At 33.5% G+C, this 24,316-nt stretch overlaps 1 protein-coding gene across 3 annotated transcripts in view; it reads left to right on the top strand.

The window, feature by feature from the left end:
* Positions 1-24,316, top strand: part of GABRA2 (gamma-aminobutyric acid type A receptor subunit alpha2) — a 123,505-nt gene that overhangs the window by 36,183 nt on the left and 63,006 nt on the right. For all 3 annotated transcript variants that reach the window (XM_039845127.1, XM_039845126.1, XM_039845128.1), the window contains exon 4: positions 17,543-17,610. In XM_039845127.1, coding sequence (XP_039701061.1) covers positions 17,543-17,610 — 68 coding nt within the window. The remainder of the gene's footprint in view (positions 1-17,542; positions 17,611-24,316) is intronic.

The raw sequence follows: 24,316 nt of genomic DNA, 5'->3' as shown, positions 1-24,316 counted from the left end.
CAAAAAGATCACAATTAATTCTCTACAGAAAAGCCATATTTCTAAAGAAAATACGAACTATATGATAGACAACAATGAATGATAAAATGATTGCTTTTAGGATGTTGCTTTGTATTATTTTACAATTTTCTGTGATATTCTATGTTACTCATCTAGAACAATGTGCCAGGAGCTGTTGTGTGGTGAATAGAGTAGGGGGAACACAGGACCATCTAATAACTTCTCATGCTTGAAAGTTGTAATGTGATTTGATTATTTCATGTGAAGAAGTAAAAATCCCTGGAAGCAACAGAAAGACTAATTAAATACTCCAGAGATGGTAGGGGCAACTTTACAGAGGAAGTGTTATTTGAGATCATTTTTGTTAGAATGAAGATTAAACTAGAAGACATTTTATACAGAGTAAAGGGCAAGCACAAAGAAAGAAAGGGTGAAGGAGAATGACATGGAGTGTGGTATGGCTAAGGTATATAACATGGAACAGCATTGCATCAGGATGGAAACACAGATAAAGATGATTGTGAAGGGTCCTATATGCTATACTATGAACTTTGAACATGATCTTTAGGCAAAGGAGCATCACTGAGAAAAATATTGATCAGACAAGAGACATCACACAATTTACAATTGAGAGAGAACACTTTAGCAGTATCATGGAGGATAGATAGGAGTTGGCAAGACTAGAGGCAGGAAGACTAAAAGAAGCCAATTCAGAGGTCATTGCCAATGATTATGAAGGAGAAAGGAAAATATAAAAAAATATTTAGATAATACAATCAACAGAATTCAGTGAAAAATTAAAATGTAGAATATGAGTAAGAAGTTCAGGTTAAGTCTAAAAATTTGACAACTGACAAGATGATGGTGCCTTTTACCAAGACTAGAAATAGAGAAAGCAAACCAGAAATTTTGAATGATTGAAGGCCATGGTCTATATGAGTTTTTGAAATTGTTTGGGTTGTATTTGCAATGTTAATGCTTTTATTACATAAAATGCTTTTTTTCTACAAAATAGTACAAAAAACAGGAAAATTATTTGGCAAGGTAAACAGAAATATTGTTGACAGCAGTAGCCTGTGGGATGATGAAAAGGTCATAAAAGAAAAAGTCAGCTATTGTACTTTAATTTGTATACTTTTTAATAAAAAAATGAATACAATAGAGTTTTAAAGTACTTTGATATTAGTAATATATGTGAATTATATTTTAGTGCATTAAGAATTCTTAATTTATGTTGATTCGTAAAATAGTTTATTATCTTAAGAAGATAAAAGTTTATTTCTAACACATATTGGATGGGAGAATTCCTTCTTAATATGTATTTCAGGAGCAAAACGTAAATTTATATGAGCATAATTTTTACATTTAAATTATCATAACTTTGTTGTCAAGCTGGTTTTTATCAGTACTTGGAGAACAAAGTAGGATTTCAAGTTGGTGACTAGTAAGCTCCAAGTTACTAATTAATTCAGGAGTACTAGATCTATAATAACCTATGCCCAGAACTTTAGACTGTTAGTATTAAAATATATTCCATGTTCTCTGGCTGCCATCTTTAACAACTTGAAATGGGACAGGGTCATTAAAATCTTCTCACAAGAGAATATAACTTGTAATAGTAGAAGTGGTATCTTTGAGAACATGTTTACTTTTTCCCTTGTCAGAGTCTCAAACTGAGCATGTAACAATTGCTTGATAAAACATTACCTTGAGGAAAATACAGCTTCCCTTTGGAAATATTTTCTCCATTGTCTGTCAGGCTGAGAACATCTCTGGACTGTACTTAGTAAGCCCTTAGTAGCTATTTGTTAATTGAACCAAATGGTCCTACTAAGTCAATGGGTCTCAGTGTGCATTCAGTCTCCTCTTCCCTTTCCTCATTGATTTCCTTTACTAGTGTTTTGGGGAGTGAGGTTTCTCACCAGGATAAGCTTCCTTACCAGAGTAAGCTGAATCATTAGGTATTGAAGAAAGGCATTTCAAAGAAAGAGAAGGCACTACAAATCTACCTGCTAATGGTTCTAGGGGCTAAAACAGTCCCAAACTTTGTTGGAGATAGATGGACCCTAAAGTGATTTCAAAGTCAGATTCATTTGTAACCCATAATCAGTGACTGTTGTGATGGGGTGTGTTTGGTTTCTCCTTTAAGAACTTTTTGTATCCTGTCCATAAGCATCTTGATTCTTGTTCAAAATTCCTAAACGGGCTATACTTTTTAAATTAATGAATTTTCATTAGTAGGAAAAAAATCAAAGTAAATAAGCAAAACTATAAGAGCAAACAGAATATATAAAGAAGCAAAAATTAGAAAACAACACTGAGAGAAAATTTCACATATTCATTATATGCTATTCCACATTTCCAAATCATCAAAAAGAATTAAAGATCAAAACTTAGAACTAAAATGAAAAATGATTGTATCAAAACATAAAACATAATAGTTTTATTATTGTTCTTAATTCTGCTTTATGGGCAATTTGTTGACCATCCAAATGAGGCACTGTATTGTTCAAGTTATTTCTTTTTATCAAGCGTATATTGAGTGTCTACTGGGAGGAAGATATTGAGTAAGCTACAGCACTTCTTTTGTGGTAGAATGGTGGCAAATCTATTATCAAAGTTTTCAGCTTCTAATGGGGAACACTAAGTACAGTATACACAAAAATCACTTAATAAGTATTCTTTGATTTTAGTGAAATTGGCTATTGTAGATAGTGAAAATGACTCTGTAGATGTATGGGAATCATCCCAGGAAGCAAAATGTCTTTGTCATTGCTGAGACAGTAAAACAAACCACAATAATGACTAGCTTGTCTTAAAATTTGTATATGACATTGTATTTATGATATATCATGAACAAAATTATTAGTATCTTGAACTTGAAGGAGTGTCATCTAAAGTTTGATTTTACTCTTAGTATTGTAGGTTTACATCCTTATTAATATCATTGTTAATATCTAAATTACAGGAGTGAATACAATATAGATTATTGCTTGGATGGTTAGCACCAGTAAATGCATTTCTTTAACTGTGATAATTTTTCCTTCTTAGAAAAAGTAAATGGTATTTATAGTTACATTTGGCTTCCTTCAGAAGGAGACCCTAAGATATGAATTAATTTCAGAAACGATATTAGAAGGAGTGGTAAAGTGACACAGGGAAGGGAAGGGAGCCAAAGCAAGGGACACTAATGAGCAGGTTACTGCTGAGGATGACAGGTTTAATTCCACTAAGAACCTCTGGGAAATGGTGTGGAACATGCCTCAAGTTGTCTCCACTGAGGGGGAGAGAAACCTGAGTTATATTTCTCTCAGCTTCCATCAGTCATTGGTTGATGGTTTTCTCAACAAGCTTAAACTTCTCTGCTCTTTCAGTCTGTCTTGTGAGCCAGGGAAAACCCTCAGAAAGAGTATCTGTAAGGGATATATTATAAAAAAAATCCATTTGTATTGCATTTGTGTGATGACTCATTAAATAACCTAGATGAAATAGAAAAATTCCTAGAAAAAAATGCAAAATACCAAAACTAACTCAAAGAGAGATAGAAAAACCTAAATATACAAGGAAAGAGATTGAATTAGTAACAGAAAAAATTTCTATCCCAGGTCCATATGGTTTCACTGATGCATTTTTACCTAACATTTAAAGGAGAATTAACACCAATATTCACAAAATCTCCTAAAAAATAGAAGAGATAAGAACACATCTCAGCTCATTATATTACTCCAGTATCACTCTCATACTAAAATGAGATAAAGACATTGTAAGAAAACTGCAGACCAATATCCCTTATGAATATAAACATACAAAGCTTAACACGATACTATCAAATCAAATTCATGTAAAAAACAGCATATAAAAAATTATGTACTAACCAAAACCAAGTGAGGTTTATCCCAGGTATTCAAAGTTTTTTGAACACATCAAAATAAATTGATGTAACACGCCAAATTGATAGCATAAAGGGCAAACACTTTATGATCTGCATAAAAAGTATTTGACAAAATCCAACAACCATTCATGATTGAAAAATACTCTATAAATTAGACATAGAAGACATTCCATTTATATGAAATATCTAGAATAGGCAAATCCATAAAAACAAAACAAATTAGGAGCTTCGAGAGCCTGGGGGGTGGATAAGGAATAGTTGATGATGGGCGCAGGGTTCATTTCTGATGATAAAAATTATTCTAAGGTTAGATAGTAGTGATGTATAACTCTATAATAAAAAACACTGGATTCTACACTTATAAAGGACATATTTTACATTATGTGAATTGTATCTCAAGACAGCTATTATTAAAAAATTAAAGAAGAGACTTTAGGGATGAATGAGTGGAAGTATTTTTCCTATAGAGAGATGAGGGCAGCTTTAGCAGTGGTAGTAACAATTTTAAGAGGAGGTGAGAAGTCATAGGATTATAGATATCTTTGTGACTCAACATGACTTCTGTTTAAAGAGAGATGTTGTGGATAAAACCAAGATTTGTGGCCCAGAGGGTTGAAACAACAGTCAAAATGATAGGGAAGCCTGCAAGTATGGTTTATTTTGGAGAAGAAAATGATTTTTCTTGGGGACATTATGAGTTTGAGAAAACTTTTGCATAATCGAGTTGAGACATCAGCTGGACAATTGGATATAGGAGTCCAGATTTTAGAAGAAAGCTCTGGACTAACAGTAGAAATTTAAAAGTTTTTGACTATGTGAAATAAAAAATTAAGAAGTAAATGTAAATAAAGAGTATAAAAAACTCAATGTTGGGACATTCCAACATTAACAGGGTGTGGCGATAGAAGTGAAGGATTCAGATAAGAAGCAACCAGTGAGATTAGAGTAAAATCAAGAGATTATGGTGTTCCAGAGACCAAGTGAAAAAGTGTTTCCAGGAGAAGTATTTCTTTGTTATATGCTCTCATAGCACATATCATGTCTACAACTGTATATTTATTTGTATTTTTTTTTTTTTGGCCTAGTATCTCTCTTCACTAGGCTATGGTAAGCTCCATTATAATAGCAGAGGCTATATCTATTTTAAGTGATTCTGTGAACAAGAATGAAAATTCATTTATTCAACAAATATTTATTAAGAATATACATGATGTTAGGGGTTGTTCTGTGCTGGGGCTTTACTTTTCTGAACAAATAAAAATCCCTGTCTTCATGGAGCTTAAATTCTAGTGGGAGGTTGTGGACTAGTATCTTAAAGAACTTTCTGTAATAATGGAAATGTTCAGCTGTGCTATCCAATATGATAGTGAGTCATATGTGGATAAAATGTGGCTGGTGTGACTGAGAAACTCAACTTTTAACTTTATATATTATTATTTTTTTATTTAGATAGAACTTGATGCACTGGCAACTTTATCAGCATAGCAACTGCAGGCTGGATTTATCACTTTCATGTGACCTTGTTTGATACAAAAGAAAGTGCTAGATACTACCATGTGTACATTTTTTTCCTTAATTGTTGATTAGCTCCTCTTTACATGATGTGTGTAGTCTTACTCCAAAACTGAGAAACTAGTTGTATATAGAGGTGGCTTCTTGAGCACCATAATATATTGAATAAGTGGCATCATCTTCTATTTTCCAAAATTATAAGCAGTTATTATAAATCAGCAATGTACTGATCATCTGATATATTACTTTGTGTTTTCCTTTCAGGATATTATATTTCTCAGTACTGTACAAGAAAATGCAGGAGAAAATGGTTTAATATAGTAAGTTATATAATAGTGCAAAGTTAGCATTTGCTATTTATAAACAATCTCATGTCTTTAGCTTTTGTTATATTTTTCAATTTTTACTCCAGAATCTACGAAATATTTTTTAAAATTTTTGTCAGTTAAAGCTGACATTCAATCTTATTTCATATTAGTATCAAGTGTACAGCATAGTGGATAGATATCTATATAATTGATGAAGTGATCTTGATTAATCTATTACCCACCTGGCACTATTCATAATGATTGCAATATTATTGACTAATATTCCTATGCTATACTTCACATCCTTGTGATTATTTTGTAACTACCAATTTGTACTTTAATCCCTTCACCTTTTTCACCCAAACACCCACCCCCTTTGTCATCTGGTAATCACAAGTTTGTTTTCTGTATCCATGAGTCTGTTTTCATTTTATTTGTTTGTTTATTTTGTACTTTAAATCATACATCTAAGTGAAATCATATGCTATTTTTCTTTCTCTGTCTGACTTATTTCACTTAACCCTCTAGGTCCATCCATTTGTTGCAAATGGTAAGATTGTATTTTTAATAGTTAAATAATAGTCCATTGTATATACATACCAACTCTTCTTGATCCAATTATCTATTGATGGTAATATAGAGTGCTTCCATATCTTAGCTATTGTAAATAGCACTGCAATGAACATAGGGATGCATGTATCTTTTCAAATGAGTGTTTCAGTGTCCTTCAGATAAATACCCAGAATTGTAATTACTGGGTCATAAGATATTTCTATTTTTAATTTTTTGAGGAACTGCCAAACTGTTTTCCATAGTGACTGTATCAATTTGTGATCCCACCAACAGTGCATGAGAGTTCCCTTTTCTCCACATTTTACCAATACTTGTTGGTTGTTGATTTATTGATGATATCCAATCTGACAGATGTGAGGCGATATCTCAGTGTGGTTTTAATTTACATTTATCTGATGATAAGTGATGTTGAACATCTTTTTATATGTGTATTGGCCATCTGATGTCCTCCTTGGAGAAAAGCTTATTTATGTCCTCTGCCCATTTTTTAATTGGATTGTTTGTTAGTTTTCAGTAGTTGTATCAGTTCTTTATAAATTTTTGATGTTAACTCCTTATTAGATGTATCATTGGCAAATAACATCTCCTATTCAGTAAGTTCTCTTTTGGTTTTGTTGATGGTTTCCTTTGCTGTGCAAAAGCTTTTTAGTTTGATATAGTCCCATTTGTTTATTTTTTCTTTTGTTTTCCTTGCCCTAAGAATTATATAAGAAAAAAAATATTACTAAGAACTATCTCAGAGAGTTTGCTGCGTGTTTTCTTCTAGGAGTTTTATGGTTTTGAGTCTTACATTTAAGACTTTAATCCATTTTTAATTTATTCTTATATATGGAGTAAGAAGGTGGTTCAGTTTCTTTTCTTTTCTTTTCTTTTTTTTTTTTTGCATGTATCTATCCAGTTTTCCCAACACCATTTATTGAAGGGACTTTCTTACTCCATTATATATTCTTGTCTCCTCTGTCATAGATTAAATGAACACATAGGTGTGGTTTTATTTCTGGACTCTCTATTCTGTTTCATTGGTTTTTATGCCAGTATTGTGCTGTTTTGATTACTATAGCCTTGTAGTATAGTTTGATATCAGGTAGTGTAATATCTCCAACTTTGTTCTTCTTTCTCAAGACTGCTGTGGCTATTTGGGGTCTTTTATGGTTTTATATAAGTTTTATGATAAGTTCTAGTTCTGTGAAAAATACCAATGGTATTTTGAAGAGATTGCATTGCATCTATAGATTGCTTTGGGTAGTATCTATATTTTAACAATATTAATTCTCATGGTATATGTTTCCATCTATTTGTATCTTTTCCAGTTTTTTCTTTAATGATATAATTTTCTGAATATAGGCCTTTTATCTCCTTGGTTAAATTTATTTCTCGGTATTTTATTGTTTTTAGATACAATTGTAAATGAGATTTTATTCTTAATATCTCTTTCTGATAGTTTATTATTGGTGTATAGAAATGAAACCAATTTCTAAATATTAATTTTTTATCTTGATACTTCACTGAATTCATTTTCAGTTCTAGTAGTTTTTTCGTGGAATCTTTAGGGTTCTCTTTATATAGTATCATATCATCTGCAAATAATGACTTTTACTTCTTTTTTTTCAAATTTGAATGTCGTGTATTTCTTTTTCTTGGCTGATTGCTGTTGCTAGGACTTCCAATACTATATTGAATAGAAGTGGTGAAAGTAGTCATTCTTGTCTTGTTTCTGATTTTAAAGAAAAGGTTTTTAGCTTTTCCTCATTGAATATGATATTGGCTGTGGGTTCGTCATATACAGCCTTTATTATTTTGAGATTCCCTCTATTCCCACTTTCCTGAGTTTTTAACATAAATAGACACTGAATTTTATCAAATGTTTTTTCTGCATCTATTGATATGATCATATAATTTTTATCTTTCAATTTGTTAGTGTGGCGTATCACATTAAGTGATTTGTAGATATTGAACCAAACTTGCATCCCAGTAATAAATCCCGCTTGAACATGGTGTGTGATCTTTAATGTATTACTGAATTTGGTTTACTAATATTTCATTGATGATTTTTGCTCTTATGTTTGATCACTGATATCAGTATACAATTTTCTTTTTTTGTAATATCTTCATCTGGTTTTGGAATCAGGGTAATGGGTGCCTCAGAATGAACTGAGGAGTCTTCCATTCTCTTGAATTTTTTTGAATAGTTTGACAAGAAAAGGTATTTTTATTTGAACGTCTGGTAAATTTCACTTGCTTTAGTCATCCAGTCCAAGACTTTTGTTTGTTGGAAGTTTTTTGATTGCCCATTTGATTTCATTAGTAATAATTGGTGTGTTCACATTTTGTTTCTTTTCCACTCAGTCTTGGAAAATTGTATGTTTTTAGGAACGTATTCATTTCTTCCAGATTGTCCACTTTGTTGGCATTTAATTGTTTGTAGTATTTTCTTATAATCCTTTGTATTTCTGTGGAGTCAGTTGTTACTTCTTATTTTATTTATTTGGGTCTTCTCTCTTTTTTTCTTGATGAGTCTAGTTAAAGATTTCTCAACTTCGTTTATTTTTTCAAATAACCAGTTCTTGGTTTCATTGATCTTTTGTGCTGTGTTTTTAGACTCTATTTTGTTTATTTTCACTCCAATTTTAATTATTTCCTTCCTTTTACTCACTTTGTTTTCTGTTTTTAATCTAGTTCTTTTAGGTGTAAGATTAGATTGTTTATTTGAGATTTTTTGTTTGTGTGTTTCATGAGGTAGGCCTGTATTGCTATGAATTTCCCTCTTAGGATTGCTTTTGCTCTGTTCCATAGATTTTGGGTCATTGTGTTTTTATTTTAATATGCCTCAAAGTATCTTTTGATTTTTTTTTTGATCTCATTGTTAACTCATATATTGTTTATTAGCATGCTATTTAGCTTCCACGTGTTTATTTTCAGTTTTTTCTTATAATTGATTTCTGGTTTTATATCATGGTTGGAGAAGATGCTTGATAAAATTTTGATCTTCTTTAATTTTTTGAGACATGTTTTGTAGTCTAACATATTTTGAAAAAATGTTCCGTGCACACTTGAGAAGAATGACTATTCCACTGCTTTGGAGTGAAATGGTCTATAAATATCAATTAAATTTATGTGGTCCAGGGTGTCATTTAAGGTCTCTGTTTCCTTTATTTATTTATTTTTTCTAGAAGATCTGTCCACTGGTATCAATGGGATGTTGAAGTCCTGTACTATTGATCTCTTCTTTTATTTCAGTCAATATTTGCTTTATATATTTAGATATCCTTTGTTCAGTGCATAAATACTAGGGTTATAACTTCTTGTTGGATTATTCCTTTTGCCTTTATGTAATGTCTTTTTTTATCTCTTATTATAGCCTTTGGTTTGAAATCTATTTTGTTTGCTATAAATATTGCTACTTCAGCTTTTGTCTCATTTTAAATTACATGACATATCTTTTTCCATACCTTTGCTTTTGTTCTGTGTTTGTCTTTTTATCTGAAATGGGTCTCCTGTAGACAGCAGATGTATGGCTTCTTGTTTTCTTACCCATTCAGCTACCCTATGTATTTCGATTGGAACATTTAGTCCATTTACATTTAAAATAATTATTGATAGGTACATAGTTATCACCATTTTATTATTCGTATTTATGGGTTTCCCCCCTTTTTTAACAGAAATTTTCTTAACATTTCTTATAATTTATGCTAAATTTCTTTAGCTTTTTCCTGTCTTGGAAGCTCTTTCTCTCACCTTCAATTTTAAGTGATAGCCCTGCTGAGTAGAGTAGTTTTGATTGTAGGTCTTTGCTGTTCATTATTTAGGTCTTTGATGTTCTTCATTTTGAATATTTTGTGCCCACCCCTTCTGGCCTGCAAAGTTTCTGTTGAGAAATTAGCAGACTATCTAATGGGAGCTCCTTGTAAGTAACTAACTGCCTTTTTCTTGTTGCTTTTAAGATTTTTTCTCTATCTTTAATCTTTGGCATTTTAATTATTATGTGTCTTTGTGTGAACCGTTTGGATTCATTTTGTTTGTGACTCTCTGTGCTTCCTGGACTTGTATGTCTATTTCTTTCCCCAGATAAAGAAAGTTTTCGGTCATTATTTCCTCAAATAGGTTCTCAATCCCTTGTTTTTTCTCTTCTCCTTCTGGCACGCCTATATTGATACCAATATTGTTATGCTTTACACTGTCCCAGAGGTCCCTTATTTATTTTTGCAGTTCTAATTGGGCATTTTCTGCTACCTTGTCTTCTAAATTATTGATTTGATTCTCTGCTGTTCATTCCTTTTAGTGTATTCTTCACTTCAGTTATTGTAGTTTTAATTTCTGACTGATTCTTTTTTATGGTTTCTGTGTCTTTGTTTTATGCTTATTATCTCTTTGTTGAAGTTCTCACTTAGCTCGTCTATTCTTTCCCTAAGTTCCTTGAGAATTCTTATGACTCATTATTTGAACTCTGTATCTGGCAGGTTGCTTGACTCCATTTTATTTAGTTTTGTTTTCTCCTAGAGTTTTTGCCTGTTCTTTCATTTGAGATGTTTCTTTGTTTTCTCATTTTGATTGCCTCTCTATGTTCATTTATAAGTATTAGGTAGACTTACCATGTTTCTCAGTCTTAGCCAAGTGGCCTTATACAATAGGTATCCTGTGTGGACCAGTGACACAGTCTTCTGTCCATCTGAGTCAGGTGCTTTAGGAGTAACCCCTATGTGATTGTGTGTGCCCACCCCCCCCCATTGTTGTAGTTGGAAAATTTAGTTAAATGTTTGTTGTTTGACTGGTATTGACTCTCAGGTTGACTGGCTCTGAGTATTGGCCATGCTCATAATGTATGATCTGCAGGCTGACCCCATGGAATGGGGTTCACCCCAGAGCGTTTGCTTGGCTTTTGAGACCATTCTTTGGGTGTGCCATTTGTGGGGCTAACAGGTATTGCCCTGTTGAGGTCTAATGCTAGCCTCTGGATGTGTTTGTTCTGAATCTCCTTGGGAGGGTCTCCCGTGTGGGGCAAGATCAGCCCCTGCCTGTGACCTGCCCTGGGTTACCTGGTAGGAACTATAAAACTATCCATGTTTGATCACTGCCTGAGCTGGACTTGGGGCTATTGAGAGAGGCCAGGTGGCAAACTGAGGCCTACTCCCACTAGTACTAGGCCTGGGGCAGCTCAGCAAAAGGCCGGGACACCTCCATGCTCGAGGCTGCCTACCGCCTGCTTATATGACTCAATGGCTGAATAAGTCTTGAAGAATCAGAGTTGGATGAGGCAGGATGTCAGGGAGTTACCAGAGTGGGGCACGTTGTGTTCCCCAGGTTGGTGTAGATTCATATTTTTTGCCAGTGCTTAGCCTGTAGGTACTCACAAAAGTCTCAGCTCACACTGAGGACAGCTGCTGCCTCTGAGATTTGTTCAAGAAATACTGCACAGTGGCTGGGGCTGGTTACTCACCACCGAAAGTGTCTCCTGAGGTGCTGCAGTGGAGGCCTATTGATTGCATTATAAGGAACCTCCTTCTGAGAGTGTGGGGTGGGACTGGTTGCCAAGTAAATGCTCAAAATTGCCACCGGGCAATTTGCATGTTGGGTGGGGCAGGATCTCAGGGAGTCTCCCAGGTGGAGCAAGTAGATCTCACCAGTCCAGTGCAGATTCATCAATGACCATGTGCGGGGAGGGTTTAACAAAGGCAAAATGGTGCTTACTTGCTGGCTGCATGGGAGAAGGGCTCAACAAAAGGACAATGGCAGTTGTTCCTCCAATTCTTGCCTTGAAGCCGCTGAACTCAGTCTTTCTCTGCATGTCTCAGGCATTTTCAGAGCTGCTGTCCCTCCACTGGAGCCCAAGGTATATGCATATGAGCAAAGGAGCATATGTGTGAGTCCTTTAAGAGGACGTTTGGATTTTTAGCTGCCTTCCATCTGCCCAGATGGCCAATCTCTACTTATTTTCACTGCCAAATTTTGTAGAGACTCCCTTTCCTGACATGGGAACCCTGAGCTGGGAAGCTTTACTATGGGGCTGTGGCTTGTCACTCCTCTGGCAAGGGGGCCTCTACAGCTGAGATATACATCCTGATGCTCAATCACCAGAGGTGGTAGTGGGACCGGCCCCCTTCATGTCTCTACCCCACCTACCAGTCTCAATGTGGTCTCCTCTTTATATACCCAGTTATAGAAGTTCTGTTCAATTAGTCTTCATATCATTCTCCTGGTTGATCATTTCATAATTTAGTCGCAATTTTAATGCAGTCATGGGAAGAGGCATGCACAGTGTTTATCTATCCTGCCGTCTTGACCGGAATCTCTTCCTATTTTAATTTTAATTAATTAATTTAAACTTAGTCATGTGTGGCTTGTGTCTACCATAATGATAGATATAGACAGCAAACAGTAAACACAATAAATAAATGAACATATAAAACTAGAGAGAAATATGGAATGGTTGTAACTCAAAATGGGATGAGAAACTGTACCTTACTGAGAAAGTAACAGAAAGCCCACTGCTATATTCAATTATGTTGAAAACCTTTGCCCACTCCTGAAGAACCACTGGAAACAACAAGCATTATTGCATAATTTCATGTGTCTATCAATCATTAACCACATGTTTTACATAAAGACATGATTTTACTCTTATCAAATGTTAGAAATTTTTGCTTGAAGGTTTGATGGCTAGTGTATTACATTACCAAGTACATTTCAGCTGTCTATGCTTCATCCAAATATTTTTTGAGAAGCATTTAAAGAAACTACTTTCCACTTCCTCTTTTCATGTATGTGACATCTATTTACTTTCCAGTCCTCTTTTATTTGTTTTCTGCCCTTATAATTCTACAACTGCTCATTTCTAGGCTCTAAAGATTCTCTAAGAGTTAAACAAAGGGACCTATTTTAGCATCTTTTAACAATATCACTTTTTGAAAAGAAAACTCTATTTCCTTAATGTCTACATTTTCCTATTCTCAATGTCATTTTTTCTTTTGGCTTAACTATTTCATTGTCTCAGAATGGATACATTGTCTTCAATATCCTCTGATTCAGTTTGCCTACATAACATTTCTACTATAATAGCTTTAGATATACAATCTCTAAATCAAAGTCCTTCAGTGAATGCCCTGCTATTGTATATATAGAGACAGTATTCACATCATTGTCAGATCTTTTTTTGATACAACTTCTATCTTTCTTTACAACTTAATACTCTACACTTCTGCACATGTTGATCATGTTCATGAGCCAAACTTAACTATTTGCAAAAAAATTTTTATTGTATGCTGCATTGTCCAGTGAAGAACAATTTCCATAAGTTAATTTAAACCTTTCGTGAAATTATTTATATATTTATTTTGGGTGTTGTCAAGTCCATTTATTTATTTCTTCTGTGAAGTATTTCAAACATTCAGAGAAGTGGAGAATAATATGGCTTATTCCATGACCAGCTTCATCACATCTTAAGATTTTCTCAAAATTTATTAAAGTCAATTTTAAAAGAAGGAAAATATTAGAAATGTATTAGAGGTTCCTCGGCACCTGTCAGCAGGTTATTTCCCTTTCTCTCTCCCCAATAATAGCTGCCATCCTGAATTTGATGATTGCTCCTGAGGATCACACATTATTCTATGTTTATCACATGCATTTCTTATTTTTCCTAAAGTACCTGTTATTAACTCAAGGTGTTTTTGCCTTTGGAAAGTCTATAGAGATCCTCCTACTTTTTTGCATATTATGCTTTTGGTATTTCTAAAGCCCAAAATCTAGCTGCTAAGCAATTATTTTGAAGTAAAGCAACTCATGGTGGATGTTTCTGTTAAAAGCCTCCTACTGCTCAGCAGTTAAATTTTGATTTCTACTGAGAGTACTTCCTTTAAAACATTCTCCCCTTTTGCTTGACTTTTTTTCTTCACTTGGCACCTATTCCCTAGGCTTTCAACCACCTTCTATCAATGGACAGTTTGGTCTCTGCCTTCACAAATGACAGTGCCCTTTCTCTATGAGTAGCAACAACTTCACAGCTATTTTTAATGTTGATGAAATATTTTGGGAAAGGTATATGTTCTACATAAACTGTAATTAGAAATGATTTGATTATTCAGATATAAATATAATATGTGGCAGACATTGTGTTAGCAATGGTGATATAAAAAAGAACACAAACAATCCCCGTCCTCTAGCAAATTTGAATCCTAGTTGGAGAGAGAGACCAAACAAAACAAAACAAATGAACAAAAAAACAAGTAAAAAAATATTAAGGCATAAAAAAAATAGCAAATTCTAAAACATCTTATGGAAAAACAAAACAAACCAAAACAAAAGTGTCAGAGAGGGAGAGAGGAGGACTTAGATTATATAGTAGAAATAGTGAACCCCTGCTCTGAGAATACTTAAATCAATACTAAAAGACAGAGAAGCAGTTAACCAAGAATGGAGGAGAAGCAAAATCCAATGTGAAAGCCCTGAATCAGAACAGTGCTTGGTATATCCACTAAAAGTGATCAAGATTTGAGAGGGTAACTCACAGTACCTAAAATGCAGAGACGATGATTCCACTAGAATATCAGTTCATTTGTTTACTTGTGACATACATTTGTCACATGGATAAGAATATTGTAAAAAGCATTAATAATACAACGAAACCCTGTCCTACATCCCAATGGGAAAACAAAATAAAACCAGAAGATAGTATGGACTGATTTTGACAAATCAGTGTCACAAAATCCAAAATAACTTACATGTATTTATATAATCTCGCTCACCCTCCTGCCTCTTTCCTTCCCTTCCCTTCTCTTATAAAAAGCCAGATCTTAATGAAAGATCGCACTCTGAATATAGAACCCTGGAAAGTTGCATTATATGTGTCAAATATTTGTATTCATAACGCTTAAATATTTCATTAATGCATATTGTTTACAACTCCAGGCATCAATCTATACAGAAATCCTGTCTCATTACCAAATATCCCTTTCCCAATCTCAGGTATCTATTGAGTATTTATGGTCAGTGTTTGTCTTGCTGATTTTCCTTTTTCTGAAATTCAATAGCAGGAGACCATCCCTTCAAATGCATGCATTCTTTAGCTATGTTTATGAAGTCAATAAACCATGAAATCAGTTCTTTAAGGTAACAGCGTATCTAGGTTCTGCCTCTTTAAGTGTTTTTCTTACTTCTTAGAGCTTTGAGGGTAATCGCGTTTTTCTCTTTTTGGATTCTTAGCTGGCACTTCCCTGCAGCCATTAGATACTGATTAATACCTTTACCCTTTACTTGCTGCTTAGCTTGTAGTGGATGTTCTTTATATCTTCAGCATGAATATATTCACGCATTTTCATCATCTCTTTTTAAATTTACTACTACAAACTAAGAAGGGTAATTTTATTTGCTTCTGTTTGTGAAGACTACCTTAACATTTGAGTTTCTCTTTCCTGGAACATGTTAAATCAACATCAATAATGACTTAAATTTTAAAATTGTTTATTGAATAAATGTAATAGTATGGTTGGTTTAGTATGAATAAGGGGGAAAAAAAGAAACTTGGGTCCCATTTCTTGATTTCTTTCTAATAGCATGTATGATTTAGGTCAAGGATCAGCTACATAATTTGTGAGGCCCAGTCCAAGATGAAAATGCAGGGCTTTTTATTCAAAAATTAATTAAGAATTTAAAGACAGCAAAATAGAACATTAAATCAGTCATGGGGCTCTTCTGAGCACTCTTGTGTGATTGCACAAGTTTCACATCCATAAAGCTGAAACTGTACAGGTCTTTGGGGCAAGTAGCAGCTGAGAATTAACTTTGTAAATATATTTATGTTTCAAATCAGTTTTATCATAAACTTTCATAAATACAATTTTTGTAATAAAATAAAATAGTATATAAATATAATAAAGTTGAATGACTATATTTGGAACATTCTGACCATCTTTTTGGTGCAGATTGTGGTGAATAGAAATATTAGTTAATGAGAAAACAGTTTTAGTTTCAAGTTTATTGTTAATGAGAAAACAGTTTTAATTTCAAGTTTATTGTTGACTATGGTATAATGCTTTGGTTTACCCTGAGGAGCCAGATTGTTTGGGTTTTAAAACCTGGCTCTAGCTCCTCTACTAAGTATGGGTCATTGGGCATATTTCCTTACTTTTCTGTGCATCAAGGTACATACACACTGGGATGATAACATAAAATTGATCTCAGAGGTTTGTTATACAGATTATTATATTTCAAGTCCTTTGAAGAAATCTATTCTATTATTTCAAACTTAAACTTTTTTCATTTTTATTTTTGCCTTAGTGGATGCACTATCCCAGCCTTACTCTCTCTTGCATGGTTGTGAATTGATGGCCAGTGTAATATTAAAAATATTTTATGATATTGTTTGTGTAGAATAAAAATTTTGACAGGTATAGATAAGACATTTAGTTCATGATGATGGAAATTAATGATGTTTTCCTATAAGAACATTAAAAGGATTTTTCTTTTGAAATCTCTTTTAAACTTTTGTCTATCACCATTTGCTTTATTTAAAATCAAAGATTTAAATCACCTGGTTAATAGAGCAATCCTGTTAATCATGTTACAGTTAATAAGTTACATAACTTTAGAATTTAATTCTATATAATTAAGATGGATGCTACGTCTTAGCATCTCAGACATTCTTAAATGTATTTAAAGGCATCTTGTTTAGAAGTAATCCATTGTGATTAATGTATGTTATTTGCTTTTATTTTTCTGTCACTGAATGATAAAGCTTTTTATAACAATATGGATTATTTTTATTTGTAATGATTAACAATCTGTATTTGTGGTTTTTAAAGAAAATGTACAAATTTACAATCTATGGACTAAATATCTACTATTATGAAATATCATCTGAAATATTTAGTTTAAAAATCAAATTCAGACTATATCAAATGGTAACCATATTAATCATACTTTGTTTTCAGTGCTGGTGGAAAATTTGTTGTAAACTAGTTTAGTTAAAATAGATTCTAAGAAACTCTTAATTCTGAGAAAAATGCTTTAAAAAGAATACTCTATTGGGTGTAACTTTCAAGTAAGAAGGTCTTAATACTTCTGGACATTTTGCATTTAAGGTCGTAAGAACATATGAAATATTTGATCAATGTAGCTATTTTTGTTGGTTCTGAAAGTTGAAAAGAAAATTAAAAAAATATTTCTAAATATCACGCAACTTTCTAACCATGCCAAGAACTTGACCACTTCTCTCTCCTATGGCTCTCATTATATAATGTCTATATTCAATCTCTTTTTCTCATATCAGACAGTATTACTGAAGTCTTCACTAACATCTATGTGACCAGTTTTGGCCCTGTCTCAGACACAGATATGGTGAGTTTTTCATTAAATAGTATTTTTATTTCATATCATGCATTGGAAGGGATCATTTAGACTAAACAAGTTGTTTTAGTGTTATAGGATTATATAACTGTCTAATGCCTACTTAGTCTATCCAAGTATGTGGAGAGTTAAGAATGTTCATCTGTTTGTATCTGTGGTATACCATTCCAGCTTGGGTGTTCAGATTACCCTTTATCTGTTTTGTTAAAAGAATATGTTATATTCTTTTCCAAATTTGTGATCAATAAACAATTATTTAAATAAAAATAATGATATTACTGAGAATCATTTTCTAGGATAAATATACCTGCTTGGACTTCCATAAGTAACTTCTCTATAGTTTCATAGATAACTACTTCTTACAGAAAGTAGTCATGGGTAGTGTTATAAATGGAAACCTCTTTAAGGCACTGAGTAAGTTGGGCACTTTGTCTAATATCTACATACTTACAAATTATGTATATAAGGCACATATAAATCAATCTAAAGAAAACTCGAATCTTGACATACTTGCATTCTATGAAATTGGTACTTATTTATTTTTTATTAAAATACAGTGGGTAGGAGAGGAAAATAGTTTGGTGGGTTTAGATACTGGTGGGCTAGAAACATCAAAGATAAATTCTTAATTAAGCACAAACATTTGATAATTAATCTTCTATATTTCTACTGCTAACTGTAGTGCTCTATTATAGAAGTTTTTGTTGAAGTAATTTTTAATTCACTAATGCCTTGTCAGATCCTGCTGCATCTTCCAGCTGTTGCCAGCTTTACACTGCATTCTCCTGACATGCCTATCTCTTGTCGCATGCTACATCTCTGGCAAATTTGTGGCTCACAATCTCATCCACCCCTCAGGCATCCTCCGCTCCAAGGTCCAATGGCTCTTTAGACATCCACCTTCCTTATGGCCTAGGGAGTTTGAATTAGAGAAGATGCCCTTGTTCTTTCTTTCGTGATCATCTTTCATCATGTCATCTCTTCCCAGTTTCTTCCCTTTCTCTGATAACCCAAGGGGAAAGATGACAAGTTTGGACATTTTTTTTCCACCTGGATAAACAAACAAAAACAAGAGGTCTGCCCTTTTTGCAAGCTCTTGTAAACATTATTGACCAATTTATTGAGACCTCCTTACTTATGTTATCACACACACAAAAGATAAATATTTGAAGTGATGGATGTGTTAATTAACTAGATGTGGAAGATTCTTTTACAATGTATACATATATTAAATCACCACAATGCACACTTTAAACCTCTTGCAATTTTGTCAGTTATCTCTCAATGAAACTGATATTTAAGAAAAAAAAGAAAGGAAAAGAAATTGTGAGGATTTAGCTAGTGTTTCTATGTAGGAGTTCCTTTCAAGCCTTTGTTGGAAAATTTATATATTTGTACAAATCCTGAAATCTGAGAAAAATTAAGTAAGAAAAAATGGGAAAAAGTGTTATAATCCTGCAAGAATTAAATTTTAGCAGTCAACATAAAGGATCCACTGATGTCAAGTTGAAGGAGAGCAGTGAATGCTGATGTGCGAAGCTAAGACTTGAAAGTTAAGGTGAACATGTCCCAGAGCTGGGACAGGACCATGTCCAAGTGAAGTAGTCACGATCAGGCAGTCGTTTTTCTAGCTGTTGTGTCTGTGGTCCTATCTGCTGCTTTCAGTCTAAAAAAATATTAATTTTTATATGCAAATAAATAAATAAAAGCCAGTAGGGCTGATGTTAGATATGCAGTCATTAGCAACAGAACACATTTACACTCCATCTCTGAATTGAAGTCAAAACTTTGGTCTCTTCAGCAAATTTAACCCAAGGACTTTAACAAATTTTAACAAACTCAACATATGCTTTCTTATTTTGAGGACCCTACTACACATTTTATTAAACATTAAAATTTACTTACATTCCAAACTATATGTATGTGGAATTGATTTCAGTCAAATTATAATTGGCAACATTTAAATTAAAAGGTCACTTTGATTTTTAATTTTTTTTTCCATTTTGGAGTGTATGTGTATGTGAATATGTGTGTTTTTGGTCACATGCATCTATATATGGAGATATCCCTCCAAATGAAATACATATTTAACATCTCAGTAGGCTCTTGAAAGGCTTGAAGGCCCTTGACATATTTCTAATGATACATTTCCCTGCATCACCTACCTAACAGAGTTCTATAGAATTCTTTTTGTCATGTCAGATTTTCTACTTTATTTCAATCTTTATTCATCTTGTTTACTAAGCCATACCAGTCACTAGAAGTCAGAATCATTGCAAAACCACCAACTGAGCACCTATTTACTCAGAATCTAGTCAGAGGAAAGGATCCATAACAGTAATTTGAACACAGAAAATCTAATATAATAAATTAGTAACTAGAAAAAGGTGGTTGAATAATAAAATAGCATAAAAGAAGACTCAAAGCAACTCAGAATTAGCAAATACAGAAGGCAATATCTACTTCCAGAGGTGAAGCGCCATGAACTGAGGACTTGGGAGAGTGCCCTTCCCCTCAAGGTTGAGTGAGATTCAGACCTCAATGGAGAGGATATTGCTGCTACAGGAGTATACAGCTATTGCTCATGAAGAAACATGTACATGCTAAATATGGCCAGTAGGAATATCCTACCTGGTGGCTGAAAACTCAGTGCATGTCAGTTTTTTGAAGCTGTGCCAAAGCATGACAATGCACCTAAACCAGGAAGAGAAGCAGAAAGAAAAGTCCCCTTCTCTTGCAATGACATTGGGATATCCCTCCAGCACTCTCTATTGACAAAGCCTAACATTGTGTGAGCTGGCAAAAGAACAATGTTTACAGAGTCCTCCTCTTATATCACAAAGAAGGGGAAAGGAGGGTGGATTTGGAGCTGAGAGGAAATAGGTTGGTAATTGGTATACGTAATGTGTGAAATGAGGAGAATTCTGAGTAGGAACTGAGAGAGTTTGCTCACTCAACAGGTACTGTTTATTATTTGTTCAAATCTATAGAAGCAAGATGAAGCTAAGGAAAATGAAAGCTGAAAAATCTATATACAAATGTAACACAGACACACAAATATACACACTTGCTCATATTATATATCTTTTAGTGAAGATAGAGCTCAATTTAAAAACGTATACATTTTGTGAAGAGAAATGATTTTGACTTCTTGTTGAATAAATGAAGAGATTCTCAATCTTGATATTAGTTTTGCTGGAATGAAAGATTAATAATTAAGGAAAGTTTGAATTTATGTTAGTGTAGATGGTCAAGTCAAAAAATGAAACTTGACTGTGACATTTTAAATAGAAAGATATTTATTAAGATGGTGAGGGAAAATACATATATTATCATCACCTACATATAAAAGTAGACACGATTATTTCTAATTCATGGCTTACAGAAGCAATTAATGGGAAAAATGTAAAGAATAAATTTAACTTCACTGTTAGTAGCTTAGCAGATACACTCATTTCTATGCAGTGTACATGCTGCGTAAAAAGACCTAAACTCCTAAGTCTTCTGGTTCAGGTCAATGATGTAGATTTGTTGTGACATTAGCCTGAGAGGAAAAAGCAGCATAGCAAAAAGAATTAAGAACCAAAAGAACACACACACACACACACACACACACACACACACACACACACACACACACACACAAACTGTATCTCAGAATCATTAACCAGTGTAATTGTCTAAGGAAATTTGCAGGTCTAAATTATAATTAAAGATTCTAATTACAGTGTCTGCAATTTAGTTTAAAATATTTTATTTCAACATTAAAAAAATGAGTAAGAATATAATTAAACTTTGGAATGTACTAGTAGCTGACAATTGACAAAGTTTGTAGCGTGTGCATTTTAGCAACTTATAACTCACTCCTCTTTTTATTCTTTTCTCTTTGGTGTCTATATAGGATGTCTTTTCTCATGTTTTTCTTTTCTCTTTGGTGTCTATATAGGATGTCTTTTCTCATGTTAATAAACATTTTCACTCTGTGTGCATATTCTTCAGGTATAAATGATATAGTCACCAATTACTGCACCTAAAGCTAAGCCACCTCAGCCCAAATGGTTATTTATTACAGTGCTAAGTGCTAGAGTCAGAACTTGAACAATGTAAGCTTTGAAGTCATTTCAAGATTTCTGATACAGAGTTTACCTTTAGGCTTTTAAGAAGCAGGAATTCAGGTAAGTAATGACATTGGTTTATTGATCATATCAATCCCCTTGGTTAATACTTTTTTATCTTATGAATACAAGTGTGCATTATCTCTTAGATTTCCCAGAAGCTATAAAGATATTATGTCATTAAATAGTTAACATTATAGGGAGGTTTAGAGAGTTATTATATCTCAATATTTGATTGAAAATTGATAAAAACTTAGAAATTAATCCTTAGCAGCAGTTGTCATTTGTAAATGTAGCTAGATAAGGAAAGCCGCTACACATATTGCAAATGCTATATATCAAAAGTAAAGAAATAATGTTTACTCACTTTAAAGCTGGCATGTAGAAGTGACTGCTGAAAGGTTATTGATTTTTTTAATGATTAATTTTTAAAATTTTACAATTGACATACCATATTAAATTAGTTTCAGGTATACAACACAGTGATTAGACATTTATGTAACTTATGAAATGATCACCCTGCTAAGTCTAGTACCCATCTGACACAATACATAATTATTAGAATATTATTGACTATATTTCTTACACTGTACTTTACATCCCCATGACTATTTTGTAACTACCAATTTGTACTTCTTAATCTCTTCCCCATTTTTACCTGCACTTCCTTCCCCAATCACCCTCCCATCTGGCAACCATCAAAATGATCTCTATATCTATTAGTTTCTATTTTATTTGTTTATTTTTCTTTAGATTCTACATGTAAGTAAAATTATATGACATTTATTTTCTCTCTGACTTATTCCACTCAGCACAATATCCTCTAGATCCATCCATGTTGTTGCAGATGGAAAGAGTTCATTCTTTTTTTATAACTGAGTAATATTCCATTGTATATATGTACCACCTTTTCTTTATTCATTCATCCATTGATGGACACCCAGGTTGCCTCAATATCATGGTTATTATAAATAATGCTGCAAGGAACATATGGATGCACATGTCCCTTCAAAGTAGCGTTTGGGGTTTCTTCGGATAAATACACAGGAGTGGGATTATTGAGACCTTCTTTGTCTTTTGTTATAGCCTTTACTTTAAAGTCTGTTTTATATGGTATAAGTATTACTATCCCAACTTTTTGTTTGTTTCCATTTTCATGAAATATCTTTTTCCACCCCTTTCAGTCTGTGTGTGTCTTTCTATCTGAAGTGAGTCTCTTGTAGGGAGCATATGTGAAGCTCTTGTTTTCTTATTCATTCCGCCATCCTATTTTTTTATTGAATAATTTAATCCATTTATGTTTAAAGGTATGTAGTTATTGCCATTTTATTATTCATATTCTTTTTCTTCTTCTTCTTCTTCTTGAAGGAGTGTCTTTAATATTTCTTGTAATACTGGTTTGATGGTGATGAACTTCTTTAGATTGTTCTTGTTTGGGAAGCTCTTTATCTGTCCTTCAGTCCTAAATGATAGCTTTGATAGGTAGAGTAATTTTGATTGTAGGTCCTTGCTGTTCATTACTTTGAATATTTTGTGCCAATCTCTTCTGGCTTGCAAAGTTTCTGTCGAGAAATCAGATGATAGTCTTATGGGATCACCCTTGTAGGTAACTAATTGCTTTTCTCTTACTGCTTTTAAAATTCTCTTTGTCTTTAACCTGTGGCATTTTGGTTATGATGTGTTTGGTGTGGGCCTCTTTGGGTTCAGCTTGCTTGGAACTCTCTGCACTTCTGAGCTTGTATGTCTATTTCCTTTGCCAAGAAAAAGAAGAATTCTGTTATTGTTTTTTTCAAACAGGTTTCCATTCCTTGTTCTCTCTCTTTTTATGGTTCCACTATAATGCAAACATTGGCAAAATTGATGTTTTCCCAAAGGCCCCTTAAAGACCCTCATTTCTTTTTGGATTTTTTCTTGTTGCTATTCTGATTGGGTGTTTTCTGCTACCTTATCTTCTAAATCTCTGATTTGATCCTCTGCTTCATCTAATCTACTGTTGATTCCCTCTACTGTATGCTTCATTTCAGTTATTGCATTTTTATTTCTGACTGGTTATTTTTTTATGTTTATTATATTTTTGTTGAAGTTCTCACTGAGTTCATCTATTTTTCCCCTAAGTTTATGAAGCATCCTTATAACCAGTGTTTTGAACTCTGTAACTGGTAGATTGCTTGTTTGTATTTTGTTTAGTTCTTTTCTGGAGTTTTCTTCTCTTTCATTTAGGACATGCTTCTTGATCTCCCCCATTTTGTCTGAATCCTTGTGTTTGTGTCTATGTATTAGGTAGGGCTGCTATGTCTCCTGGTCTTAGTGGAGTGGCCTCATGTAATAGGCGTAGTGTCGGGCCCTGTGGCATAGTCTCTTTGGTCACCTGAACCGAGTGCTTGAGGTATGTCCTTTATATGAGTTGTATGTGTCCTTCTATTGTAGTTGAGCCTTGGTTCCTGTTTGCACATCAATGGGAGGGATTGATTCCAAGGCTGGTTGTGAGAACTGGCCAATGACTATACTGAAGGATCTGTTGTACAGGAGCTGACCCTATGGGGCAGGATTCACTTTAGCAGGGCTCTGGCACCTTCCCAGAC

Source organism: Pteropus medius, unplaced genomic scaffold (assembly GCF_902729225.1).
Source record: "Pteropus medius unplaced genomic scaffold, Ma_sr-lr_union100, whole genome shotgun sequence".
NCBI lineage: Eukaryota > Metazoa > Chordata > Mammalia > Chiroptera > Pteropodidae > Pteropus > Pteropus medius.
This window is presented reverse-complemented; position numbering and strand designations above follow the sequence as displayed.